General features: G+C 40.9%; 1 protein-coding gene across 1 annotated transcript in view; it reads right to left on the bottom strand.

Annotated features, from left to right (window-relative positions):
- Positions 1-2211, bottom strand: part of LAMB4 (laminin subunit beta 4) — a 104058-nt gene extending 101847 nt beyond the window's left edge. The window contains exon 1 of the mRNA XM_067468481.1: positions 2148-2211. Within this exon, the coding sequence (XP_067324582.1) occupies positions 2148-2211 (64 nt within the window). The remainder of the gene's footprint in view (positions 1-2147) is intronic.
- Between the last annotated feature and the right edge of the window lie 19750 nt (positions 2212-21961).

Genomic DNA, 21961 nt, shown 5'->3' with positions numbered 1-21961 from the left:
CGCAGCTTTTTCACAAGCTGTTAATAACACACCTAATTATAGCAAATGAACAAAGAGATAACTTGACGTCTTTATTATAAAACCCTGTGTGGCCTTTTTTAAAATGATCAAATCCCCAGATCAGACCAAAGTGATTTAGACTAGACAGTTGCATAGCAGAACTGGATCTGGGCAATCTAATCTCATTTTAATTTTTACAATGTTTATGTGTTTTAATTATGCTGCAACCCACCTCGAGCCATGAGGAGAGGTGGGTGAGAAAGAAAATTATTATTATTATTATTATTATTATTATTATTATTATTATTATTTTACAGACACAAAAACACAACATATCACAGCAAACGAGATCTATATGCTGGATTTTGTATCACAAAATCACAAGTCGAACACTTCCCAAGCATCTAGGACTGTGTGATTTGTTATTATTATTATTATTATTATCATCATCATTAGAAACACAACAAGATGACTCCACAGCAAACAAGATCACTCTGTTGGCTGTTGTATTGGATCACATGTCGGATACTTCCCAAGTATCTAGGACTGTGTGATTTATTATTATTATTATTATTATTATTATTATTATTAGTATTATTATTATTATTATTATTATTATTAGAAACACAACAAGATGATTCCACAGCAAACAAGATCACTCTGCTGACTGTTGTATTGGGTCACACATTGGATACTTCCCAAGTGTCTAGGACTGTGTGATGTATCGGCGAATAATGCAGATCCCAGTAAGGTGGCCTTTTGCAGCTGGCAGATGGTAATCTTGTAGCACTTGTGTTTAAGTGCAGGCCAAGGATGATAAAAACATCAATTCATCCGGGCGTCCCCTGGGCAACGTCCTTGCAGACGGCCAATTCTCTCTCACACCAGAAGCGACTTGCAGTTTCTCAAGTCGCTCCTGACACGACCAAAAAAAAAGTGCAGGCCAAGGTCTTCAAGCTGTGCACCCAGTGTGCTGATCACCACTAGGACCACTTTTGCTGGTTTGTGCCAGAGTCTTTGCAGTTTGATCTTTAAATCCTCATATCGTGTCAGCTTTTCCAGTTGTTTCCCTTCAATCCTGCTGTCGCCTGGGATTGCAACATTGACAATCCACACTCTGTTTTTTTAACGTGATCGTGAGGTCAGAGGTATTGTGCTCCAAAACTCTGTCAGTCTGAATTCCGAAGTCCCAGAGTAGTTTGACGTGTTCATTTTCTGTAACTTTTTCCGGCTTGTGATCCCACCAGTTCTTTGTCACAGGCAGATGGTATTTGTGGCACAAGTTCCAATGAATCATCTGAGCAAGTGTTATGCCTCTGCTTATAGTCTGTTTGTGTGATCTTCTTGCAGCAGCTGAGAATATTATCTATTGTTTCATCTGCTTCCTTGCAGAGTCTACATTTGGGATCTGTCGTTGACTTTTCAGTTCTGGCTTTGATGGCATTGGTTCTAATGGCTTGTTCTTGGGCTGCCAGAATCAGGCCCTCTGTCTCCTTTTTCAGAGTTCAATTTGTTCCAAAGAAAAAAAAGCCATGTTTTTTCTTTGTCAATTTGGCTCTCAAAGTTTGCCAGAACCTGTCCATGGAGTGCCTTCTTTTGCCAGTTTTCTCTTCTGCTCTGGATTGTGTTTTAACGGTATTCACTCTTTGTCTTTTGCACTTTAAGCAGTTTACTAGTATTGACTTCCCTCACTGTTGGTTTTTGACTGCCTTTCACATAATCCGCCAGTGAATGTTTATCGTTTGTTTCATTTGCAATTATTATCATCATCATCCTCTAGAATTGTTACAAATAAATCTGAACCAGCCTAATTTGGTTCTATATTTGGCAGTCATATGAACCAATTGCACATTTTTCAGGCACAAGATGAGTATGATCATGACAGTCAGAGGCGGCCCTAAGTAATTTTCAACTGTAAGCAAATAGTACTTTGCCCCCCCCCCCCCCCCAATCACTGATATATTTTTTCTGTTCGTTGTAGGAGTTCTGTGTGCCATATTTGGTTCAATTCCATCATTGGTGGAGTTCAGAAGGCTCTTTGATTATAGGTGAACTATACATACCAGTAACTACAACTCACATATGTCAAGGTCTATTTTCCCCCAAGAGCGCCCCTGGGAAAAATCAACTATACTGCAAATGCTTACTTTGCGTAATAGGTTGAGCCGCCCCTGATGACAGTAGTGCTACAATTGTCACCGATGCTACCATGATTTTAAAAAGTGGTCCAAAAGTTGGAGATGAAGTATAAGCAAATGTTGCAGCGCTTGAGCAGACTGCTCAAGCTCAAGAATCCTCCACCTTGTGCAACTGTAGAGCAGAACAACCCCGCAACTTCCAACAGACCTCACTACCTCTGAGGATGCTTGCCATAGATGCAGACGAAACTTCAGGAGAAAATGCCTCTAGAATATGGCCATATAGCCCGGAAAAACCTACAACAACCCAGTGATTCCGGCCATGAAAGCCTTCGAAAACTCCACATCTGTCTGCTTGTCCACGATGCCCTGCCTCATGCACAGATGAAGGATTGTTTAAAAATACACACAATGCGATTGCTGTTGCCTGTTTTTGGTCTAGAATTATTTAGCCACTTGTGTTCCCTCTATTTTATCAGTTTTATACTTGTTTTAATTATGCAATGCTTTTGACATGAAATAAATAAAATTAGCAGATTGCCAGTCCACTATTCCTTAGATGGCGATCATTTCTATATGGACACGAGCAAAGCCTTTGCCTGAAATGACTTGAAGCATCTTTCTACCATTAAAACCAACTTTCTTTTCATTTTTAGTTGGCTTGTTGAAGCATGTTTGTGCCTGAAACACTGAGCAGGTACAGGGCCCTCGGAGGCTTCATTTGCTTAGCATTACTTGGCCCAACTTGTTATGACAGACTATAGAAGGGGATTTTTTTAAAAAAAAAGAAGTTTGTACAGGTCATGAGGGAACGTTTTGTCATCCAGCTGCAGAAACAACTGTTCATGCTTCTGAAAACAACTGCTGATGCTGCACAATTTCTATTCACTGTTCAGCATATGCTAAAAACAGGCATCTGCTCAGATGGCTCATAAGGGTTGCATATATATTTCTTTTGGTGCAAAATGGTTCTCAACTCATAGTCAACAAATTATATAATTTTATTCTAGTGTCAACAATCTTCTGTTTATTTGTTTATTGATTTTAGAAAGATCCCACCAGCCTACAAGGAGCCCCGGGTGGTGCAGTGGGTTAAACCCCTGTGCCGGCAGGACTGAAGACTGACAGGTCGCAGGGTCGAATCCGGGGAGAGGCGGATGAGCTCCCTCTATCAGCTCCAGCTCCTCATGCGGGGACATGAGAGAAACCTCCCAGAAGGATGATAAAAACATCAAATCGTCCGGGCGTCCCCTGGGCACCGTCCTTGCAGACGGCCAATTCTCTCACACCAGAAGCGACTTGCAGTTTCTCAAGTCCCTCCTGACACGACAAAATAAAATCAGCCTACAAGGCAATCGAGTCCTCTTCTGTATTTCTAGAAATAGTTCTTTTTGTGCCTGGAGATATGCCAAAAAGCCTCTGCTACATAAGAACACACCCAGTGATGCCCGAAAGTAAGTATGGAAAGATTATTTTACAAAATATGAGCATTTTTTGATTATCTTGAACTTACTGAATTGAACAAGAATGATGTGCCAAGCCCCCATATTCACAGATCTCCTAGTTTTGTCAAAGTAGTACCTGTGAGGAAGAAAAGAAAACAATTTCCAGACATCAGAAATATTTTCATGTGTATGCTGTACTCAAGACTCAAAATTACACTATGTAACAAAATTTGAAAAAAAAAATCTGTTCCTGGTTTGAAAATGTAATTTTTGCTTAATTGTGTGGTACTTGTTTTGTTAGATTCCAGAAACTTCGTTTTTGTGGCTGCCACAAACTATGTTGAATTGGTTGAGCCTCTAGGACAGTGTTTCTCAACCTGGGGGTTGGTACCATTGCGGGGGTCGTGAGGGGGTGTCAGGGGGGTCGCCAAAGGCCATCAGAAAACACAGTATTTTCTGTTGGTCATGGGGGTTCTGTGTGGGAAGTTTGGCCCAATTTTATCATTGATGGGGTTCAAAATGCTCTTTGATTGCAGGTGAACTATAAATCCCAGTAACTACATTTCCTAAATGTCAATGTATATTTTCCACAAACTCCACCAGTGTTCACATTTGGGCATATTGAGTATTTGTGCCAAGTTTGATCCAGATCCATCATTGTTTGAGTCCACAGCGCTCTAGATGTAGGTGAACTACAACTCTAAAACTCAAGGTCAATGCCCACCAAACCCTTCCAGTATTTTCTGTTGATCATGGGAGTTCTATATGCCAGATTTGGTTCAATTCTATTGTTGGTGGAGTTCAGAATGCTCTTTGATGGTAGGTGAACTATAAATCCCAGCAACTACAACTCCCAAATGACAAAATCAATCCCCCCCCAACCCCACCAGCATTCAAATTTGGGTATATTGGGTATTAGTGCCAAATGTGGTCCAGTGAATGAAAATATATCCTGCTTGTGAGATATTTCCATTACGATTCATAACAGGAGCAAAATGACAGTTCCGAAGTAGCAATGAAAATAATTTTATGGTTGGGGGTTTTATTAAGGGGTTGCGGCATTACAAAGGTTGAGAAACACTGGTCTAGGAGATATTCATTGAAAAACTATAGCATAATATGCTGCAAAGTTTTGGCAGTTTAATAAACCTTTTCCATGTTTTTATGATAGACCCAATTAGGAAATGACATTTATAATCCAGGAACAAAAATTGTGTTATATAGTGTTATACAAAATAACATAGAAAAAAGAAAAAAGTGAAACAAACATGACAATTTGTTTTCATCATTATTAATAACATTCCATGAAAAGAGTACCTGACTTTTTTTTTACAAAGTATCTAACGAAATGTCATAACAGATTTCCAGTTTGGGTAAATATACGGTCATAATGAAACTTGCAAATCACAAGTAAAATGTAAGAATCTTCCTGTTATTTGATAGTATAAGTTTCTGCTGACATTTTTTTTCCTTAGTGGTCCATATCATAACGTCCTGATGGATTTCAGAGTTCAAGAGCAAATTCTTCCCACACCTCTAAACGCTCATATGGTTAGATTATATTGCCAACTAGCTGTACCCAGCCACGCGTTGCTGTGGCCATATGTGGTTTAATGGTAATGAACGAAAAGAGAAAGAGTTGGGTTTGCGTTGCTGTTTTCTTTTATGGTCAAAGGGGGTTGGACTGGATGGCCTTTCGTTTGTGGGATAAACATAACTCAAAAACCACTGGACAAATTGACACCAAATTTGGACACAAGACATCTATTAGGCCAATGAGTGACCATCACCCATACAACCCCCCCCCCCAAAAAAAAAGCAGAAGGGACTTAAAAACCCAAAAAGCTAAATGATGATACAGAAAAAAAGGAAGGAAGAGGGAGGGAAGGGAAGGGAAGGGAAGGGAAGGGAAGGGAAGGGAAGGGAAGGGAAGGGAAGGGAAGGGAAGGAGGAGGGAAAGAGAGAAAGAAACATGGAAGCAAAGAGCGAAGGAAGGAAGGAAAGAGGTAGAAAAGGAAAAAAGGAGAGAAAGTAGAAGGAAAAGGAAAAGGGAGGGAGGAAAGAGGCAGAGAAGGAAGGAGAGAAGGAAAGAAATAAAGGGAAGGAAGGAAAGAGGTAGAGAAGGAAGAAAGAAGAGAAAGAGGAAGGGAAGAAGGAAAGAGAGAAGGAAGGGTAGAAGCAAAAAAAATGGAAGGAAGGAAAGAGGGAGCGAAGGAGGGGGGAAGAAGGAGAGAAAAAGGGAAGGAAGGTTGGCCACAACAATGTGTGGTGGGTACAGCTAGAATATAAATAAAAATGTAATGTTCGTTTGTGGGATTAACATAACCCAAAAACCACTGGGTGAATTGACACCAAATTTGGACACAATACACATATCACGCCAACAAGTGACCATCACTCATAAAAACTTGAAAAACACAGTGGAAGAGACTTAAAAAGCCAAAAAAATTATATTACAACTCATGCACAAAACCACATATATACACATATACATAAATATATACATACATACACACACAAAACACATATATGCAGAGTGGGCCACAGCAACGCATGGCAGGGGACAGCTAGTATATAAATAAAAATGTAATGTTTCTTTGTGGGATTAACATAACTCAAAAACCATTGGACAAATTGACACCAAATTTGGACACAATATATGTATTAGGCCAACAGGTGACCATCACTCATAAAACTGAAAAACACAATGGAAGAGACTAAAAAAGCCAAAAAATAAAAAATACATTACAACACATGCGCAACACCACCTATATATGCAAACACACATATATACACATACATACAAACACAAAACATATATACACACACTGGACCACAGCAACGCGTGGCAGGGGGTGGCTAATATAATAATGCAGTATTAATATAAAAATACCAATTGTATTCCCCTTAATCTTTTACAGATGAAAACAAGATAATGTGGGGCCAAACAATGTCAAAATGTGATAAAGAACACACAAGCAAGGACAGGCTGCAGCAGTTTGTGCATGAAACTTGTTGAGTTAATAGAGTGTAAATTGCTTTTTTAAAAACTTTGAAATCAAATTATAGCAATTGAACTACATTCAGGACAAAGAAGGAAAATGACAGGACAGAGGAGCAGGGACATTTTCAAAGATGCTCAAAAATTGGGAAAAATTGGGAGAATTCATTGGGACTATCTCTGTCATATTGGGAAAGTTGGAGTATATGCAAGAATATCATAATTTTTGGTCATAATTATAATTTTGCAGCATACTAAAAGAAAACGACAACGTGAACGATGCCAAAAATATGTATGCATTTCACACACATCCATATACATATTGTCCTATCTAGTTGTAGAAATATCAACATGCAAGATACATACATGTACTGTCCTATCTAGGTTGAAAAATACTTGATACATTAATGAACATGTTATCTTATCTTATGAGGAAGTTGAAGCATTGTCAAGCATGTCCTGTATGAATATGTTAAAAAAATTAATGGACATAATTAATAAGTAAAAAAAACACAAAGGAATTCCAATGCACACTGCATATATCGCGCAGAAATTACCATATGTGCGATTCACAGGGACCACAATGGGGAACAATACAATACATAAAATGAATAAAATTTTCAACCAACATAAACTTACTAATCTTTCAATGGGAAGTGTGGGCTTACTTTTGGTGGATGACATGGTCGAGTTAATTATGATTGCTGTTGTTCTGTGCCTTCAAGTTGTTTCAGACTTAGGGTGACCCTAAGTCTAAGGTTTAGAGTGAGGAGCAAGCTGGAATGTGTCCAGAGGAGGGCGACTAAAATGATAAAGGGTCTGGAAATCAAGCCCTATGAGGAGCGGCTTAAGGAGCTGGGCATGTTTAGCCTGAAGAAGAGAAGGCTGAGGGGAGATATGATAGCCATGTATAAATATGTGAGAGGAAGCCACAGGGAGGAGGGAGCAAGCTTGTTTTCTGCTTCCCTGGAGACTAGGACACGGAACAATGGCTTCAAACTACAAGAGAGGAGATTCCATCTGAACATGAGGAAGAACTTTCTGACTATGAGAGCCGTTCAGCAATGGAACTCTCTGCCCCGGTGTGTGGTGGAGGCTCTTTCTTTGGAAACTTTTAAACAGAGGCTGGATGGCCATCTGTCAGGGGTGATTTGAATGCAATATTCCTGCTTCTTGGCAGGGGGCTGGACTGGATGGCCCATGAGGTCTCTTCCAACTCTTTGATTCTATGATTCTATGAGAGGAGATTCCATCTGAACATGAGGAAGAACTTTCTGACTATGAGAGCCGTTCAGCAGTGGAACTCTCTGCCCCGGAGTGTGGTGGAGGCTTCTTCTTTGGAAGCTTTTAAACAGAGGCTGGATGGCCATCTGTCAGGGGTGATTTGAATGTAATATTCCTGCTTCTTGGCAGGGGGTTGGACTGGATGGCCCATGAGGTCTCTTCCAACTCTTCGATTTTATGATTCTATGATTCAATGACCTTGGAGGTCTGCATCTGGCCCACAGGCCTTAGTTAGGGGACCCAGACAATATCCAAGTTCAGTGGGTGAATAGTGCCACCTGAAGTCACTTGAAGGGAAGAAGGTAAACAGCTAAGTTATAACATGTAATGGACGGCTGGATAAATATATAACGGAATTCTGTGCTAGATGAAAAGTTTCAAAACATTTTGTAGATGAGTTCTTCCTGCACAGTAAAGAAAGCTTACTGCGAAACCACATATATTTAACTTCCATTTGTAACAGAGGAATTACTGTAATGAACAGATCAAATTTGGGTTGTTGTAGATTTTTTCGGGCTATATGGCCATGGTCTAGAGGCATTCTCTCCTGACGTTTCGCCTGCATCTATGGCAAGCATCCTCAGAGGTAGTGAGGAGGCTTGCTAGTGAGGAGAGAATGCCTCTAGACCATGGCCATATAGCCCGAAAAAACCTACAACAACCCAGTGATTCCGGCCATGAAAGCCTTCGACAATACAGATCAAATTTGCATAGCACAACACTATGCACAGATGTTGACAATGTTAGAAATCTACATGACACAACACTATGAAACAACTGTGGCACTGTTAGAAATCTGTTCTGTCAGCTATAACAACAACCAAGTACTGTTATCTCAGTTATCTTTAGGTTTGTGTATCGTCTAACAGTTTGTAGAGCTGCATCAACGTGCTAAAATTATTTAAGTGTTCTCTACTTGTATCGCCATAGTACAGACATCCTATATGTAACAAAGGTATTTGAAGCTTTTAAAATATCTTACCTGCTCTTCAGATCCCAAGTGGTTGTAGAAACCGAGGCAGCAAAATGAATGCAGTGGAGTACAGATGTACCTCTTAGCCAGAGCTATGAAGTAAGCATGTTTTCCCCTCAGGCATCTGGGTGTAGATGAAAACGAGAAGGAGTCTAAAACTTGCCAAAGAAGTGATTTGTTAAGTTACTCTTCCTGGATTTTTTTCCCCACTAGAAATTGTATTGTGCTCATTTGTCATTACGTACAGTATAGACAAATGTGGTATTACTTTCACTTTGATAAAATTCACTAGCATTTTAGAATGGAAATACACTGCAGTAAAAATGGGTCGGCCACCAAATATTTCAAGTCCTATCTCAAGTTCTCTATCTCCATAAAGCATAGTTGAATGTGGTCTATGTCACAGTATTAGCATTGGTTGGAATTTGTTCGGCATCTTAAATCATAATTTATTAAATCAATAATAGGACCGGTCATGAAGTAGATAATAAAGGAAGCAGTCTGTGATTACTTAGAAAGGAATACTGTGATTACTAAAAATCAGTATGGATTTCTCAAAAAGAAGCCATGCCAGACTAATCTTATCTCTCTTTTTTGATAGAGTTACAAGCTTGGTAGATACAGGGAATGCTGTGGATGTAGTATATCTTGTTTGCAGTAAGTCCCCCATGACCTTCTTGCAAACAAACCAGCCAAATGTGGGCTAGGCAATGCTATTATTAAGTGGATTTATAACTGGTTAAGCGACTGAACTCAAAGGGTGCTCACCAATAGTTCCACTTCATCTTGGAAAGAAGTAACTGGTGGAGTGCCGTAGGATTCGGTCCTGGGCCCAGTATTGTTCAGTATCTTTATTAATGACTTGGATGAAGGCTTAGAGTAAGGGTCCTCGAACTTTTTAAACAGAGAGCCAGATCACAGTCTCTCAAACTGTTGGAGGACCAGATTATAATTTGAAAAAAGCATGAATGAATTCCTATGCATACTGCATATATCTTATTTGTAGTGCAAAAAGCACATACAAACAATACAATAATTTATTTATTTATCGTGTCAGGATAACCAGCCAAATTATTTTGCATTTCTAACAGAACAAAGCAAACAAACAGACAAAATACAAAATGTGTGAGTTTGGTAGTTGATTAAATGTCCTTTGACCAGTATCTGGCCACTTGGAGTGTTTCTGGTGTTGCTGCAAGAAGGTCCTCCATTGTGCATGTGGCAGGGCTCAGGTTGCATTGCAGCAGATGGTCAGTGGTTTGCTCCTCTCCACACTCGCATGTCGAGGATTCCACTTTGTAGCCCCATTTCTGAAGGTTGGCTCCACATCTCGTGGAGCCAGAGTGCAGTCTGTTCAGCGCCTTCCAAGTCACCCAGTCCTCTGTGTGCCCAGGGGGGGTCTCTCATTTGGTATCAGCCATTGGTTGAGGTTCTGGGTTTGAGCCTGCCACTTTTGGACTCTCGCTTGCTGAGATAATTAAAATGAAGAACAATTTTAACAAATATTTATTTATTTGTTTGTTTACTTTATTTGTATACCGCTCTTCTCAGCCCTTAGGCGACTCAGAGCGGTTTACAACAATTTAGGAATACACAATACAAAATCATTAAGCATGTAAAAGCAATAGCATCACCAATCATTAAACATCAATATCAATACATCACTACATCAATATAACAAATCCATCAGGTCTCATCAATGAAATCAGAATCCAAACTCGTTATCTGATATTCCGTGTTCCGATAGTCAGTCAATCACACTGCTTTATTATTTATTAGCATTTCAGTGGGAAGTGTGGGCCTGCTTTTGGCTGATAAGATAGGATTGTTGTTGTTGTTGTGTGCTTTCAAGTCATTTCAGACTTAGGTTGACCCTAAGAGAGGGCCAAGTAAATGACCTTGGAGGGCCGTATCTGGCCCCCGGGCCTTAGTTTGAGGACCCCTGGCTTAGAGGGCATACTGATCAAGTTTGCAGATGACAACAAATTAGGAGGGATAGCTAATACTCCAGAGGACAGGATCAGAATTCAGAATGACCTTAACAGATTAGAGAGCTGGGCCAAAAATAACAAAATGCATTTCAACAAGGAGAAATGTAAGATACTACACTTAGGCAAAGAAAAAAAAAGAAATTCAAAGATACACGATGGGTGATGCCTGGCTCAACCACTATCCATGTGAAAAAGATCTTGGAGTCTTCGTGGACAACAATTTGAACATGAGCCAGCAGTATGATGCGGTAACTTAAAAAGTCAATGGGATTTTGAGCTACATCAAAAGAAGTATATTGTCTAGATCGAGATAAATCACAGTGCCTCTCTATTCTGCTTTGGTTAGACCTCACCTGGAATAACACTGCCTCCAATTCTGGGCATTAAAAGAGATATTGACAAGCTGGAAGCTGACCAGAGGAGACCAACTAAAATGATCAAAGGTCTGGAGACCAGACCCTATGAGGAGCGTCTTAAAGAACTGGGTATCTTTACCCTGTAGAAGAGAAGGTTGAGAGGAGACATAATAGTTGTGTATAAATATGTGAAAGGGTGTCACAAGGAAGAGGGAGCAGACTTGTTTTCTGCTGTCCTGAAAACTAGGACTCGGAGCAATAGGTTCAAATTACAGGTTCCACCTGAACATTAGGAAGAACTTCCTGACTGTAAGGGCTGTTCAGCAGAACTCTCTGCCTCGGAGTGTGGTGGAAGCTCCTTCCTTGGAAGCTTTTAAACAGAGGCTGGACGGCCATCTGTTGGGGGTGCTTTGATTGTGTTTTTCTTGCATGACAGATGACTAGATGGCCCATGTGGTCTCTTCCAACTCTATGATTCTATGATTACAGCAACGAATTTCTGAAATGAGAGACACAAGAGCTTGTTGAGATATCATGTCCTTTATTCTCAATATATATGGGAGTGACTTGTGCATGCTTTTTTATTGTTTTTGTATGTAGTTTCCTTGTTCCAAATCATATCCCAGTTATTGTGGACCTAGACTATCACTCTTCACTTTCAATAAATGAAAACTAAAATAAACTTACCTTACTTTGCTTCCAAATTCAGTTTTATGCAGTGGTGGCTGGTAACTTCCATGTCAGGGAGGTAATCAGTCTTGTCATTGATCAATTTATCGTAACTCTATGAATGAGACACCTTCAAGATAACTTGTCATCAATAGGCCTTCTCAGATAGTGTAAACTCAAGGCTTCTTTAGTTGAGTCTATCCACCTGTAATGTGGTCTTCCTCTTTTCCTACTCAATACTTCTCACTTTACCAAGCATGATGGTCCTTTCTAATGAGTCATGTTGTTTCTTGAAATTTCCAACACAAAATAGCCGCAGTTTAGTCACTTGGCTGATTTGTTTTAGTACCCATTTACTGGACGTTTGAGCAATCTACGACATGTTTTGAATTCTCCTCCAATACCCGATGGGTTGATTTTCTTCCTGTTAGTTTCCTTCAATAGCCAGCTTTCACAACTACATATAGAAATCATAAATACTATGACATGGACAATCCTGCCCATGATGTTCTCAAAGTTGTAGTTTGAACTAGACTTGTGCAATTTGGCCAAAAGGCATGCCGTTTCAGGGTCAATTTTTGGCTAACCCCTAATTTTGTTTACTGGGAAATTACTCGAATCAAGAGGAGTGTTGCCATTTTCACTCGGCAAAGATTTGGCTTATTGGCCTCAATGGGAAATTGTAAAGGCGCAATCCTCAGCCATTTTAAGGCCTATCTGCATAGAACATACCTCAGTTTTAGACCCCATTTACAACTGCCAAGTTTCTGAAAAATTCACCAATCTACTGATGTTTTGGAATTATTTTAAGTTTTTATCATAAACTTTTAAAAAATAAGACAAACTGCAAGAGAGGGTTATGGGAACTGTAGTCACTGGTTGTGTCCATTCTCAGCCAATCAGAGCATGGACACAACCATACTGGAATTTTTTTATTTTCTCTTATATGTAATTTTGATGATGTTGTTTGTTGTTTATGTTTTGGTTTTATTCCACTGTAATATGTTGTCCGGGCTTGGCCCCTTGTAAGCCGCTCTGAGTCCCCACTGGGGAGATGGTGGCGGGATATAAATAAAGATGATGATGATTATTATTATGATTATGATGATGATTATTATTATTACCAGGCGTTTTATCAGCTGAGAAACACACAGAGAGAAAAACTGAATTCCCATCATGCTCTGAGAGGAACTCAGAGATTTTTCAATGCCCGGCCCATGCAAGTGCTGCTGGGAAAGTGAGTTCCAAGCAAGACCCTCTCTGGAGGAGGAGCCCAGGGAACTTTTTCATTTCCGGGGAGGGAGAAAAGACTCTGCAATATCTTTTCCAGGAGCCCTGAGGCAGATCCCCGCCTCAGGTATAATTCTATTCTCTCCAGTCGCCAATAAATCTGGCTCTCTTGATACGTTTTGCCCAGCTTTTCAGTTCCCTCCTCCCCATTCTGTTTTGGGTGATTACATGAAATGGACCACTAAATATTACAAATCACTTTCAGTCAAACTTAAGTTTAGTAAAGCCTTGTTTGAACTTCAAAAGAGCTATCCAAGGTGCTGAACTCTGTGCCCAAGGTAGTTTCCGCAGCTTGGTTAGCTCTTCTATAGTTCAGAATAAAACCTGGAACACCTTCAGCACTGTTCTCATGTAGGAAAGCTCAGCCATCACTACTTTTGAAACACTGAGGCTGAAATCGGCTCCGGTACAGCGTACCTGTCCGAACGTATCTCCTTCTATGTCCCACCTCGGAGCTTAAGATGGTCTGGGGAGGCCCTGCTCTCGGCCCCGCCTTTGTCTCAAACACGCTTGGTGGGGACGAGGGACAGGGCCTTCTCGGTGGTGGCTCCCCGCCTGTGGAATTTGCTGTCTGGGGAAATTAGGTCATCGTCATCCTTCCTCATCTTTAGAAAAAAAAGGTTAAAACGTGGCTGTGGGACCAGGCCTTCGGGCAATCAGGTTAAAGGACAATTGATAATGTTTGACTATGGCATGGAAGAGGATTTGGATAAGTTAAGTGGAGTAATCATTAGTAGATGGCTATTTATTTAGGAATTTTGTATACCGGTCTTTTCTCCTCTATCGGGGGACTCGGGCCGGTTTCCAACAATAAAATCACAAAACAATAATTAAAAACATCATATAACATATTCAATTGAAACGTTATAACAGCAAAATGCAATCATATAATAACAATGGTCAGTCGTCATAGTGAATTCGTTGTCCATCATTCATCATCATCTATCTGATCACAGAAATATTGATTTACTCGTCGAAAGCTAAACCCCATAGCCAGGTTTTCACCCATTTTCTGAATGACAGAATGGAGGGGGCAGTTCTGATCTCCAGTGGTAGAGAGTTCCAGAGTCGAGGGGCCACCACCGAAAAGGCCCTGTTCCTCGTCCCCACCAGACGCGCCTGAGAGGCTGGTGGGACCGAGAGCAGGGCCCCTCCAGACGATCTTAACAACCTAGATGGTTCATAGGGGAGAATATGTTCGGACAGGTAAACTGGGCCGGAGTCGTTTAGGGCTTTATAGGTTAACACCAGCACTTTGAATTGTGCTCGGAAGCTAATTGGCAGCCAGTGGAGCTGGCGCAACAGAGGAGTAGTATGCTCCCTGTACCCTGCTCGTGTTAGCATTCTGGCTGCCGCACGTTGGACTAGTTGGAGGTTCCGGGCAGCCTTCATAGGCAACCCCACGTAGAGAGCGTTGCAGTAATCTAAACGGGATGTAACCACTGTGGCCAAGTCAGACTTCCCAAGGTACGGGCGCAACTGACGCACAAGTTTTAATTGTGCAAAAGCTCCCCTGACCACCGCTGAAACCTGGGGCTCCAGGCTAAACAGCCATCAGACGAGCAATAGCTAATCAGAGTGTAAGTATACTGTTTTAATCTTTATTTATTAATGTTCATGTTTAATTGTTATATTTGTTATTCTGTATTTTATGATGCGGCATTGAATTATAGCCAATTGTAAGCCGCCCTGAGTCCCCCCGGGGGTTGAGAAGGGCGGGGTAAAATGTTCAAAATAAATAATAAAATAAAATAAATCAACCAAGAAACAGCAGAAAACATTGCAAAGAAAGAAAAATTATTTATTAAAGATTTGGCATCATAGTTCTTTGGATAAAGAGATGCTGATGAGTCACATTAAAGTAAAAATAGCATGCTAATGCCTAAAAAGAAAGAAGGCACAAGACAGATGTCTTTTTTGGAAGATAAAGATTGACATAATTTCTCAATGTTAAATAGTCAAGTTGGCAAGAATCAAACTTCTCAACGTGTCAGTGCCAATCATTAAAAATATATGGTACATATTACTGTTGAATTACTATCTGCATTATCAGAGGGGTACAGATTTGGAAATAAGCAAATGTTTTGGTTTACTATACTACTACATAAATGTAAGCTGAAACCATATGAAAAAGACATACAATGTAATAATGAAAACCAGAGTCAGAAAACCAGCAGTATACAATGGAAGATACACTCTAATGTTAGATTACTATTTGTACCCAGAGGCGGCTCAACCCATTACGCAAAGGAAGTATTTGCAGTATAGTTGATTTTGCCCAGGGGCGCTCTTGAGGTGCTCTTGGGGGAAAATAGACCTTGACATATACGAGTTGTAGTTACTGGGATGTATAGTTCACCTACAATCAAAGAGCATTCTGAACTCCACCAATGATGGAATTGAACCAAATATGGCACACAGAACTCCCACGACGAACAGAAAATATGTATCAGTGATTGGTTGGGGGAGGGGGGGGCAAAATACTGTTTGCTTACCGTTGAAAATTACCTAGGGCCGCCTCTGTTTGTACCCAATAGTGAAAATTTTATGGATTAAAGCCTTGTCACACAAAGGTTTGCTGCATAACAGAGAGAGGCCTATGAGAGAAACTAGAAACACATTTTTAAAGGAAATGGGCCAGTTTTGGGGGTGTTCAGGAGAATGGCAGGGTTGTTCTTATCATCTTTTGTTTGCTATGAGGAACAACATTCTTAGTTTACCTTCATAAGAACTGAAGGGTAGTTTATCACTAACGGAATAATAATAATAATAATAATAATAATAATAATAATAATAATACACTTTATTTATATACCGCTTTATCTCCCCGAGTCAGGGCAGTTTCCAAGTAACATCACTGAAACATACAAAGTAAACAGCATAATATAAAATTAACTAAACAACATAAGCATAAAATTATCACAATACACATGTATATTAAAAATAATCCTGCCTAGTCAGATCAATTAAAAAGCCGGGCCAAGGCTAGTACAAACTCAAAATATGAGGGGACCGGGAATTAAGTACAATGCTATAACAGGCTAACAGCAATAGCAGGTACGTGTTGGTGGCCGCTCATTTCCAGGGCCTATTAGAGGGATGACCGGGGTAATAGGTAAGAGTGCAAGGCCATATTCAACAATGTTTGAGCTGAACTAGGTGGACTGGACTAGAACTGGTCATTCTCAAAGGCTTGTTGAAACCACCAGGGCTTCAAGCTCTTATGAAAGGAGGGGAGGGATGGGGCCTGTCTTATTTCCCTTGGAAGGGTGTTCCAGAGGCGGAGGCCACCACTGAGAAGGCCTCCTCTCTCATCCCCACCAACCTTACTTGTGACGGTGGTGGGAGAGAAAGGAGGGCCTTAGAGTTCGCACTGGTTCATATAAGGAGATGTGATCACGGAGATAGGCGGGGCCCGAACCATTTAGGGAAGTGGTTCTCAACCTGGGGTCCCCAGATGTTTTTGTCCCACAACTCCCAGAAATCCCAGCCAGTTTACCAGCTGTTAGGATTTCTGGAAGTTGAAGGCCAAAAACATCTGGGGACCTCAGATGGAGAACAACTGGTTTAGGTCTTTATAGGTCATGACCTGCACCTTGAATAAAGTACAACTCTACATTATGTTAAAAACTTGGGACCCTGAATGAAAGAATAAAACAATAGTACCTAATTGTTCAGCAAATCTCCATTCTGGTTTCTAGATCTTTGCCAATTCATGCTAGACTAAAAAGTAACATGTACAGTAAAAATAAAAATAAAATCGCATTAATGTGTAACATACATGTTTCCTGAATTTTCTAGAAGAAAAGTTGTTTCACAATATTGACAGCTGATTGGTTTCTGGTGCAATGACAAATATTTTGGGCTTTGAAAAATAAAGAACCCTTTATGGTGCATCAGTTGGTTTGCATCTCATGTTGTTAGTAGATGTATGAATGTAGGAAGAAAATAAATAATTTATCATGAGGACACACAGATAGTGTACAGATTCTGTGCAACATATTTACCTGTCTTCTAAGCATCCCACCTATAGAATAAAAACAAAAAATCAACTTCCCTGCCAAGATTTCATTTATTTAAGAAAACCGTTTATACAACAGTGCTGGCAAATATTTTAAAAGCATATTATTCAGTCAAATATAAGGCATCCTGACTGAACAAATGAAATGCTCCATAGTGCGAAACGGAGCACGAAGTCCCCTTTGAAGTTCTCCAAAAGGATTTCACACCTGTTTTACAGGAGTCTACTTGCTTGTGGAACTTCTGAACAGACAAAGATCTCAATATGATCTGCTGAAACAAGTCCTGCTCGAACAATTTGCACAGGTGGAGATCTTTAATTCTATGAGGACATTTTACACGACAATAGAAATGAAATATGGAGCTATTTCTCCTTGGATGCTAAAATGAATGCAGAACGGATGAAAACTTGATTAAGGGGATATACTTTTTGGCAGGTCCAACATCTCACTGGTTTTTAAAAAATATATCTAACTTTAGTAAGCCCCAGTTTTCTAAACTACATTATACTAAATTTCCTTTGACCAGAAGCTGGCCATTTCAAGTGCCTCTGGTGTGGCTGTAAGAAGGTCCTCCATTGTGCATGTGGCAGGGCTCAGGCTGCATTGTAGTAATAATATAATAATAATAAACCTTTATTTATACCCCGCTACCATCTCCCGAAGGACTTGGTGCGGCTTACAAGAGGCCGAGTCCAAATACATCAACGAAACAACAACAACAAAGCAAAATAAATGAACTCATAAAACAAAGCAATAAACATTAAGAAAACATCATGACGCATTACAATCTGTGGCAGGGCCAAATGTAGTAGTTAAAATTTTTAAAAAGTTCTGGGCATGACAAGGCGAGAAAGATAGGTAATTAGAGGGGGATGTGCTTTGCTCTTCTCCATGCTCGCATGTCGTGGACTTCACTATGTAGCCCAATTTCTTAAGGTTGGCTCTGCATCTCATGGTGTCAAAGTGCAGTCTGTTCAGTGCCTACCAAGTCACCCAGTCTTCTGTGTGCCCAGGAGGGAGTTTCTCATCTGGTATCAGCCACTGATTGAGATTCCAGGTTTTAACTTACCACTCACCTGCTTCATAGGAAATCTGCTACAAAACAGGAGCTTTTTTGTTGAGTTCTAGGGTCAGAGAAGCAGATGGCAAAAACAGAAGAATGGCCTGCCTCAGGGGAATGTGTTTGCTCCATCAATGTTTAACATTTACACAAATGATATGGCCAGAAGGGATTTATTTATTTCTCGTATCAGGGCAGCCAGTCAATTATATTACATTTCTAACAGAACAAAGCAAACAAACAGAGAAAATACAAAGTGTGTGAGTTTGGTAGTTGATTAAATGTCCTTTGACCAGTATCTGGCCACTTGGAGTGCCTCTGGTGTTGCTGCAAGAAGGTCCTCCATTGTGCATGTGGCTGGGCTCAGGTTGCATTGCAGCAAGTGGTCTGTGGTTTGCTCCTCTCCGCACTCGCATGTCGAGGATTCCACTTTGTAGCCCCATTTCTGAAGGTTGGCTCTGCATCTCGTGGTGCCAGAGCGCAGTCTGTTCAGCGCCTTCCAAGTCGCCCAGTCCTCTGTGTGCCCAGGGGGGTGTCAGCCATTGGTTGAGGTTCTGGGGTTCTGCCACTTTTGGACTCTCGCTTGCTGAGGCGTTCCAGCGAGTGTCTCTGTAGATCTTAGAAAACTATCTGGATTTAAGTCGTGCTGGCTGATACCCAAACAGGGGATGAGCTGGAGATGTCTCTGCCTTGGTCCTTTCACTATTGGCTGCCACTTCCATGCAAGCGAGAAGGGATAGGGAGTTTAATCTATGCTGATGATCATGCCATCACCGCTCAAGCAGAGAGCTTTGAAAGGATTGAACAGAAGCTCTCTGAAGCTTTACATGGTCTTACTGCCTATTACAGGTAAAATCAGCTGATTAAAATTCCATTTAAAACATGTGCTTTTCACCTTAGAATAGACAAGCATCTTGAGCTCTCGGGATTTCCTGGGAAGGAATCCCACTGGAGATTGCAGCACACCAAAATACCTGGGAGTTACTCTGGACCATGCTCTGACCTACAAAAAGCACTGGTTGAACATCAAACAAAAAGTGGGTACTAGAAATAATATCATACGAAAGCTGACTGGCACAACCTGGGGATCACAACCAGACAGGGACATCTGCCCTTGTGCTTTGCCACTCTGCTGCTGAATGTGCATGGCCAGTGTGGAATACATCTCACTGTGTTAAAAGAGTGGCTTTGGCTCTTAATGAGACATGCTGCATTATCTCAGGATGTCTACACCTTACTTACTTACTTAGGCGATCCCTTGTAGTCTGAGGATGATGGTCCTCCAAGTGTAGTATTTGGGCTCGGCCTCTTGTAAGCTCCACCGAGTCCTGCGGGAGATGGTAGCGGGGTATAAATAAAGGTTTATTATTATTATTATTGTTGTTGTTGTTGTTATTATTATTATTATTATTATTATTATTATTATTATTATTATTATAGTATACTGGCGGTGGGTCCATAGGTGACTGTGGAGCCCTATTCTTGCTTTTTTGGCCACAGGGTGGTGACCCCACTGGACATAGCAGTCCAGTCAAGGATAAGAGGCAGACTATGTCTAGGGCATCTTTTCTAGCCCCTTCCCCGTGTGGGTCGAGAAGAGTGAATCCTCAAAAGGGCTGCTCAGTCATGGATACACCTGCCGAACTACTCAACTACCTTGGACCTTGGGGTAGAACGACTGAGTCCGTATCCACCGCCCATGTGCCAGTCTGGTGACTAGGGGCTTCCAGATTTCACAGTCCTGCCCTCATCGCCACTCGCTGATCGCCATGGGACTTTTGTTGCCCCCCCCTCCCCCCACCACTGGAGAAATTATACTATTTAGTTGGTATTGCACGACTTGGCATCCGGTCAAAAAGTAGCAGCCTGTAATGAAAGGACCAAGGCAGTGACATCTCTGGCCCATCCTCTGTTCGGATATCAGCCAGCAAGCCAATGCCTGAAATCAAGAAATCTAGAGAAGAGCACTTGATACTTATTTATAAATTCCTAGCTGCCCCCTGCCACTCGCTGCTGTGGCCCAGTCTGGTGACCTGGAAAATAGTGTTGGTTTCTAATATATGTAATTTCTTTATGCTTGTGGGTAAACAATATTTCTTGTCAGTGTTGATGTAGAGATTGTCTGGTTTTCCTACTCTGGAACATGCAACACACCATAGTCCTTTTTTAGAGGTCCTTTGAAACCTATGATACTATATATGGCATATATGTGTGTGCGTGTGAATCATATCTATTTATCTATATCTATAGCTGGATGGCTCTTTCTCGGGAGGGCTTTGATTATGTTTTCTTGCCCCGGTGAAGGGAGTTGGACTGGATGGCCTTAAGGCAGCATTTCTCAACCTGGGGGTCGGGACCCCTGGGAGGGTCACGAGGGGGTGTCAGAAGGGTCACCAAAGTCCACCAGAAAATACAGTATTTTCTGTTGGTTATGGCGGTTCTCTATGGAAAGTTTGGCCCAATTCTCGCGTTGGTGGGGTTCAGACTGCTCTTTGATTGTGGGTGAACTATAAATCCCAGTAACTACAACTCCCAAATGTCAAGGTCTAGTTCCCCCATACTCCATCTGTGTTCATATTTCGGTATATGGAGTGTTTGTGTCAAGTTTAGTCCAGATCCATCATTATTTGAGTCCACAGTGCTTTCTGGATGAAGGTGAACTACAACTCCAAAACTCAAGGTCAATGTCCACCAAACACTTCTAGTGGTTTCTGTTAATCATGGGAGTCCTGTTTGCCAAGTTTGGTTCAATTCCATCGTCAGCATTTCTCAACCTGGGAGTCGGGACCCCTGGGAGGGACACGAGGGGGTGTCAGAAGGGTCACCAAAGTCCACCAGAAAACACAGTATTTTCTGTTGGTCATGGCGGTTCTGTATGGAAAGTTTGGCCCAATTCTCGCGTTGGTGGGATTCAGAATGCTCTTTGATTGTAGGTTAACTATAAATCCCAGCAACTACAACTCCCAAATGACAAAATCATTTTTTGAGTGATGGTCAGTCCTTGGGGTAGTAGGTGTCTTGTGGCCAAATTTGGTGGCAATTCGTCCAGTGGTTTTTGAGTTCTGTTAATCCCACAAACGAACATTACATTTTTATTTATATAGATTGTTGATCGATACAACTGATGTTAAAAGCTGCCAAAGGATAAAACACAATTGCAATACTTTCAAACCAAAGATCCAAAATTAGCCTTGCTGGGTAATCTGCACATAAAATGTTCAGTTTATTATAAATTCTCCTATAATAAGGCAAAATATTATTGTGAAAAAACAGTTACACAAGCCTCACTTCTGCGTAAATAAGAGATTCCAGGAGTGCTGTGCTTACCTACATTTGATATCCCCAGGTGGACAGTGGAGGCGTAGGCAATTTTTGCATTTGTTTTCAAAGCAGAGGTGTGAATAGCTAGAGGCACACAAATTAAACACTTCAGAGTGCAGCCAAAAATTGTGCATCATGTCAGAGCTCTAGAAAGAAAGAGTAAACCCCCTAGATTGAAAAGGGTTGCCACTCTTTAAATGAGATAAAATAGCAAAAGCAGCTGCTCTGGCAGGGCTTCTTGATGTTTGAGAAGAAAGAGTGGGGAACAAAGGGGTTCCTTGGTGTTATTGAGAAATCAGATCCCCAACAATACGAATGATATAAAATACTAGCTGTCTCCTGCCATGCGTTGCTGTGGCCCAGTCTGTTGATCTGGAAAATAAAGTAATGAGAAAATATTGGTTTCTTATA

This window comes from Anolis sagrei, chromosome 5, assembly GCF_037176765.1.
Source record: "Anolis sagrei isolate rAnoSag1 chromosome 5, rAnoSag1.mat, whole genome shotgun sequence".
NCBI lineage: Eukaryota > Metazoa > Chordata > Lepidosauria > Squamata > Dactyloidae > Anolis > Anolis sagrei.
This window is presented reverse-complemented; position numbering and strand designations above follow the sequence as displayed.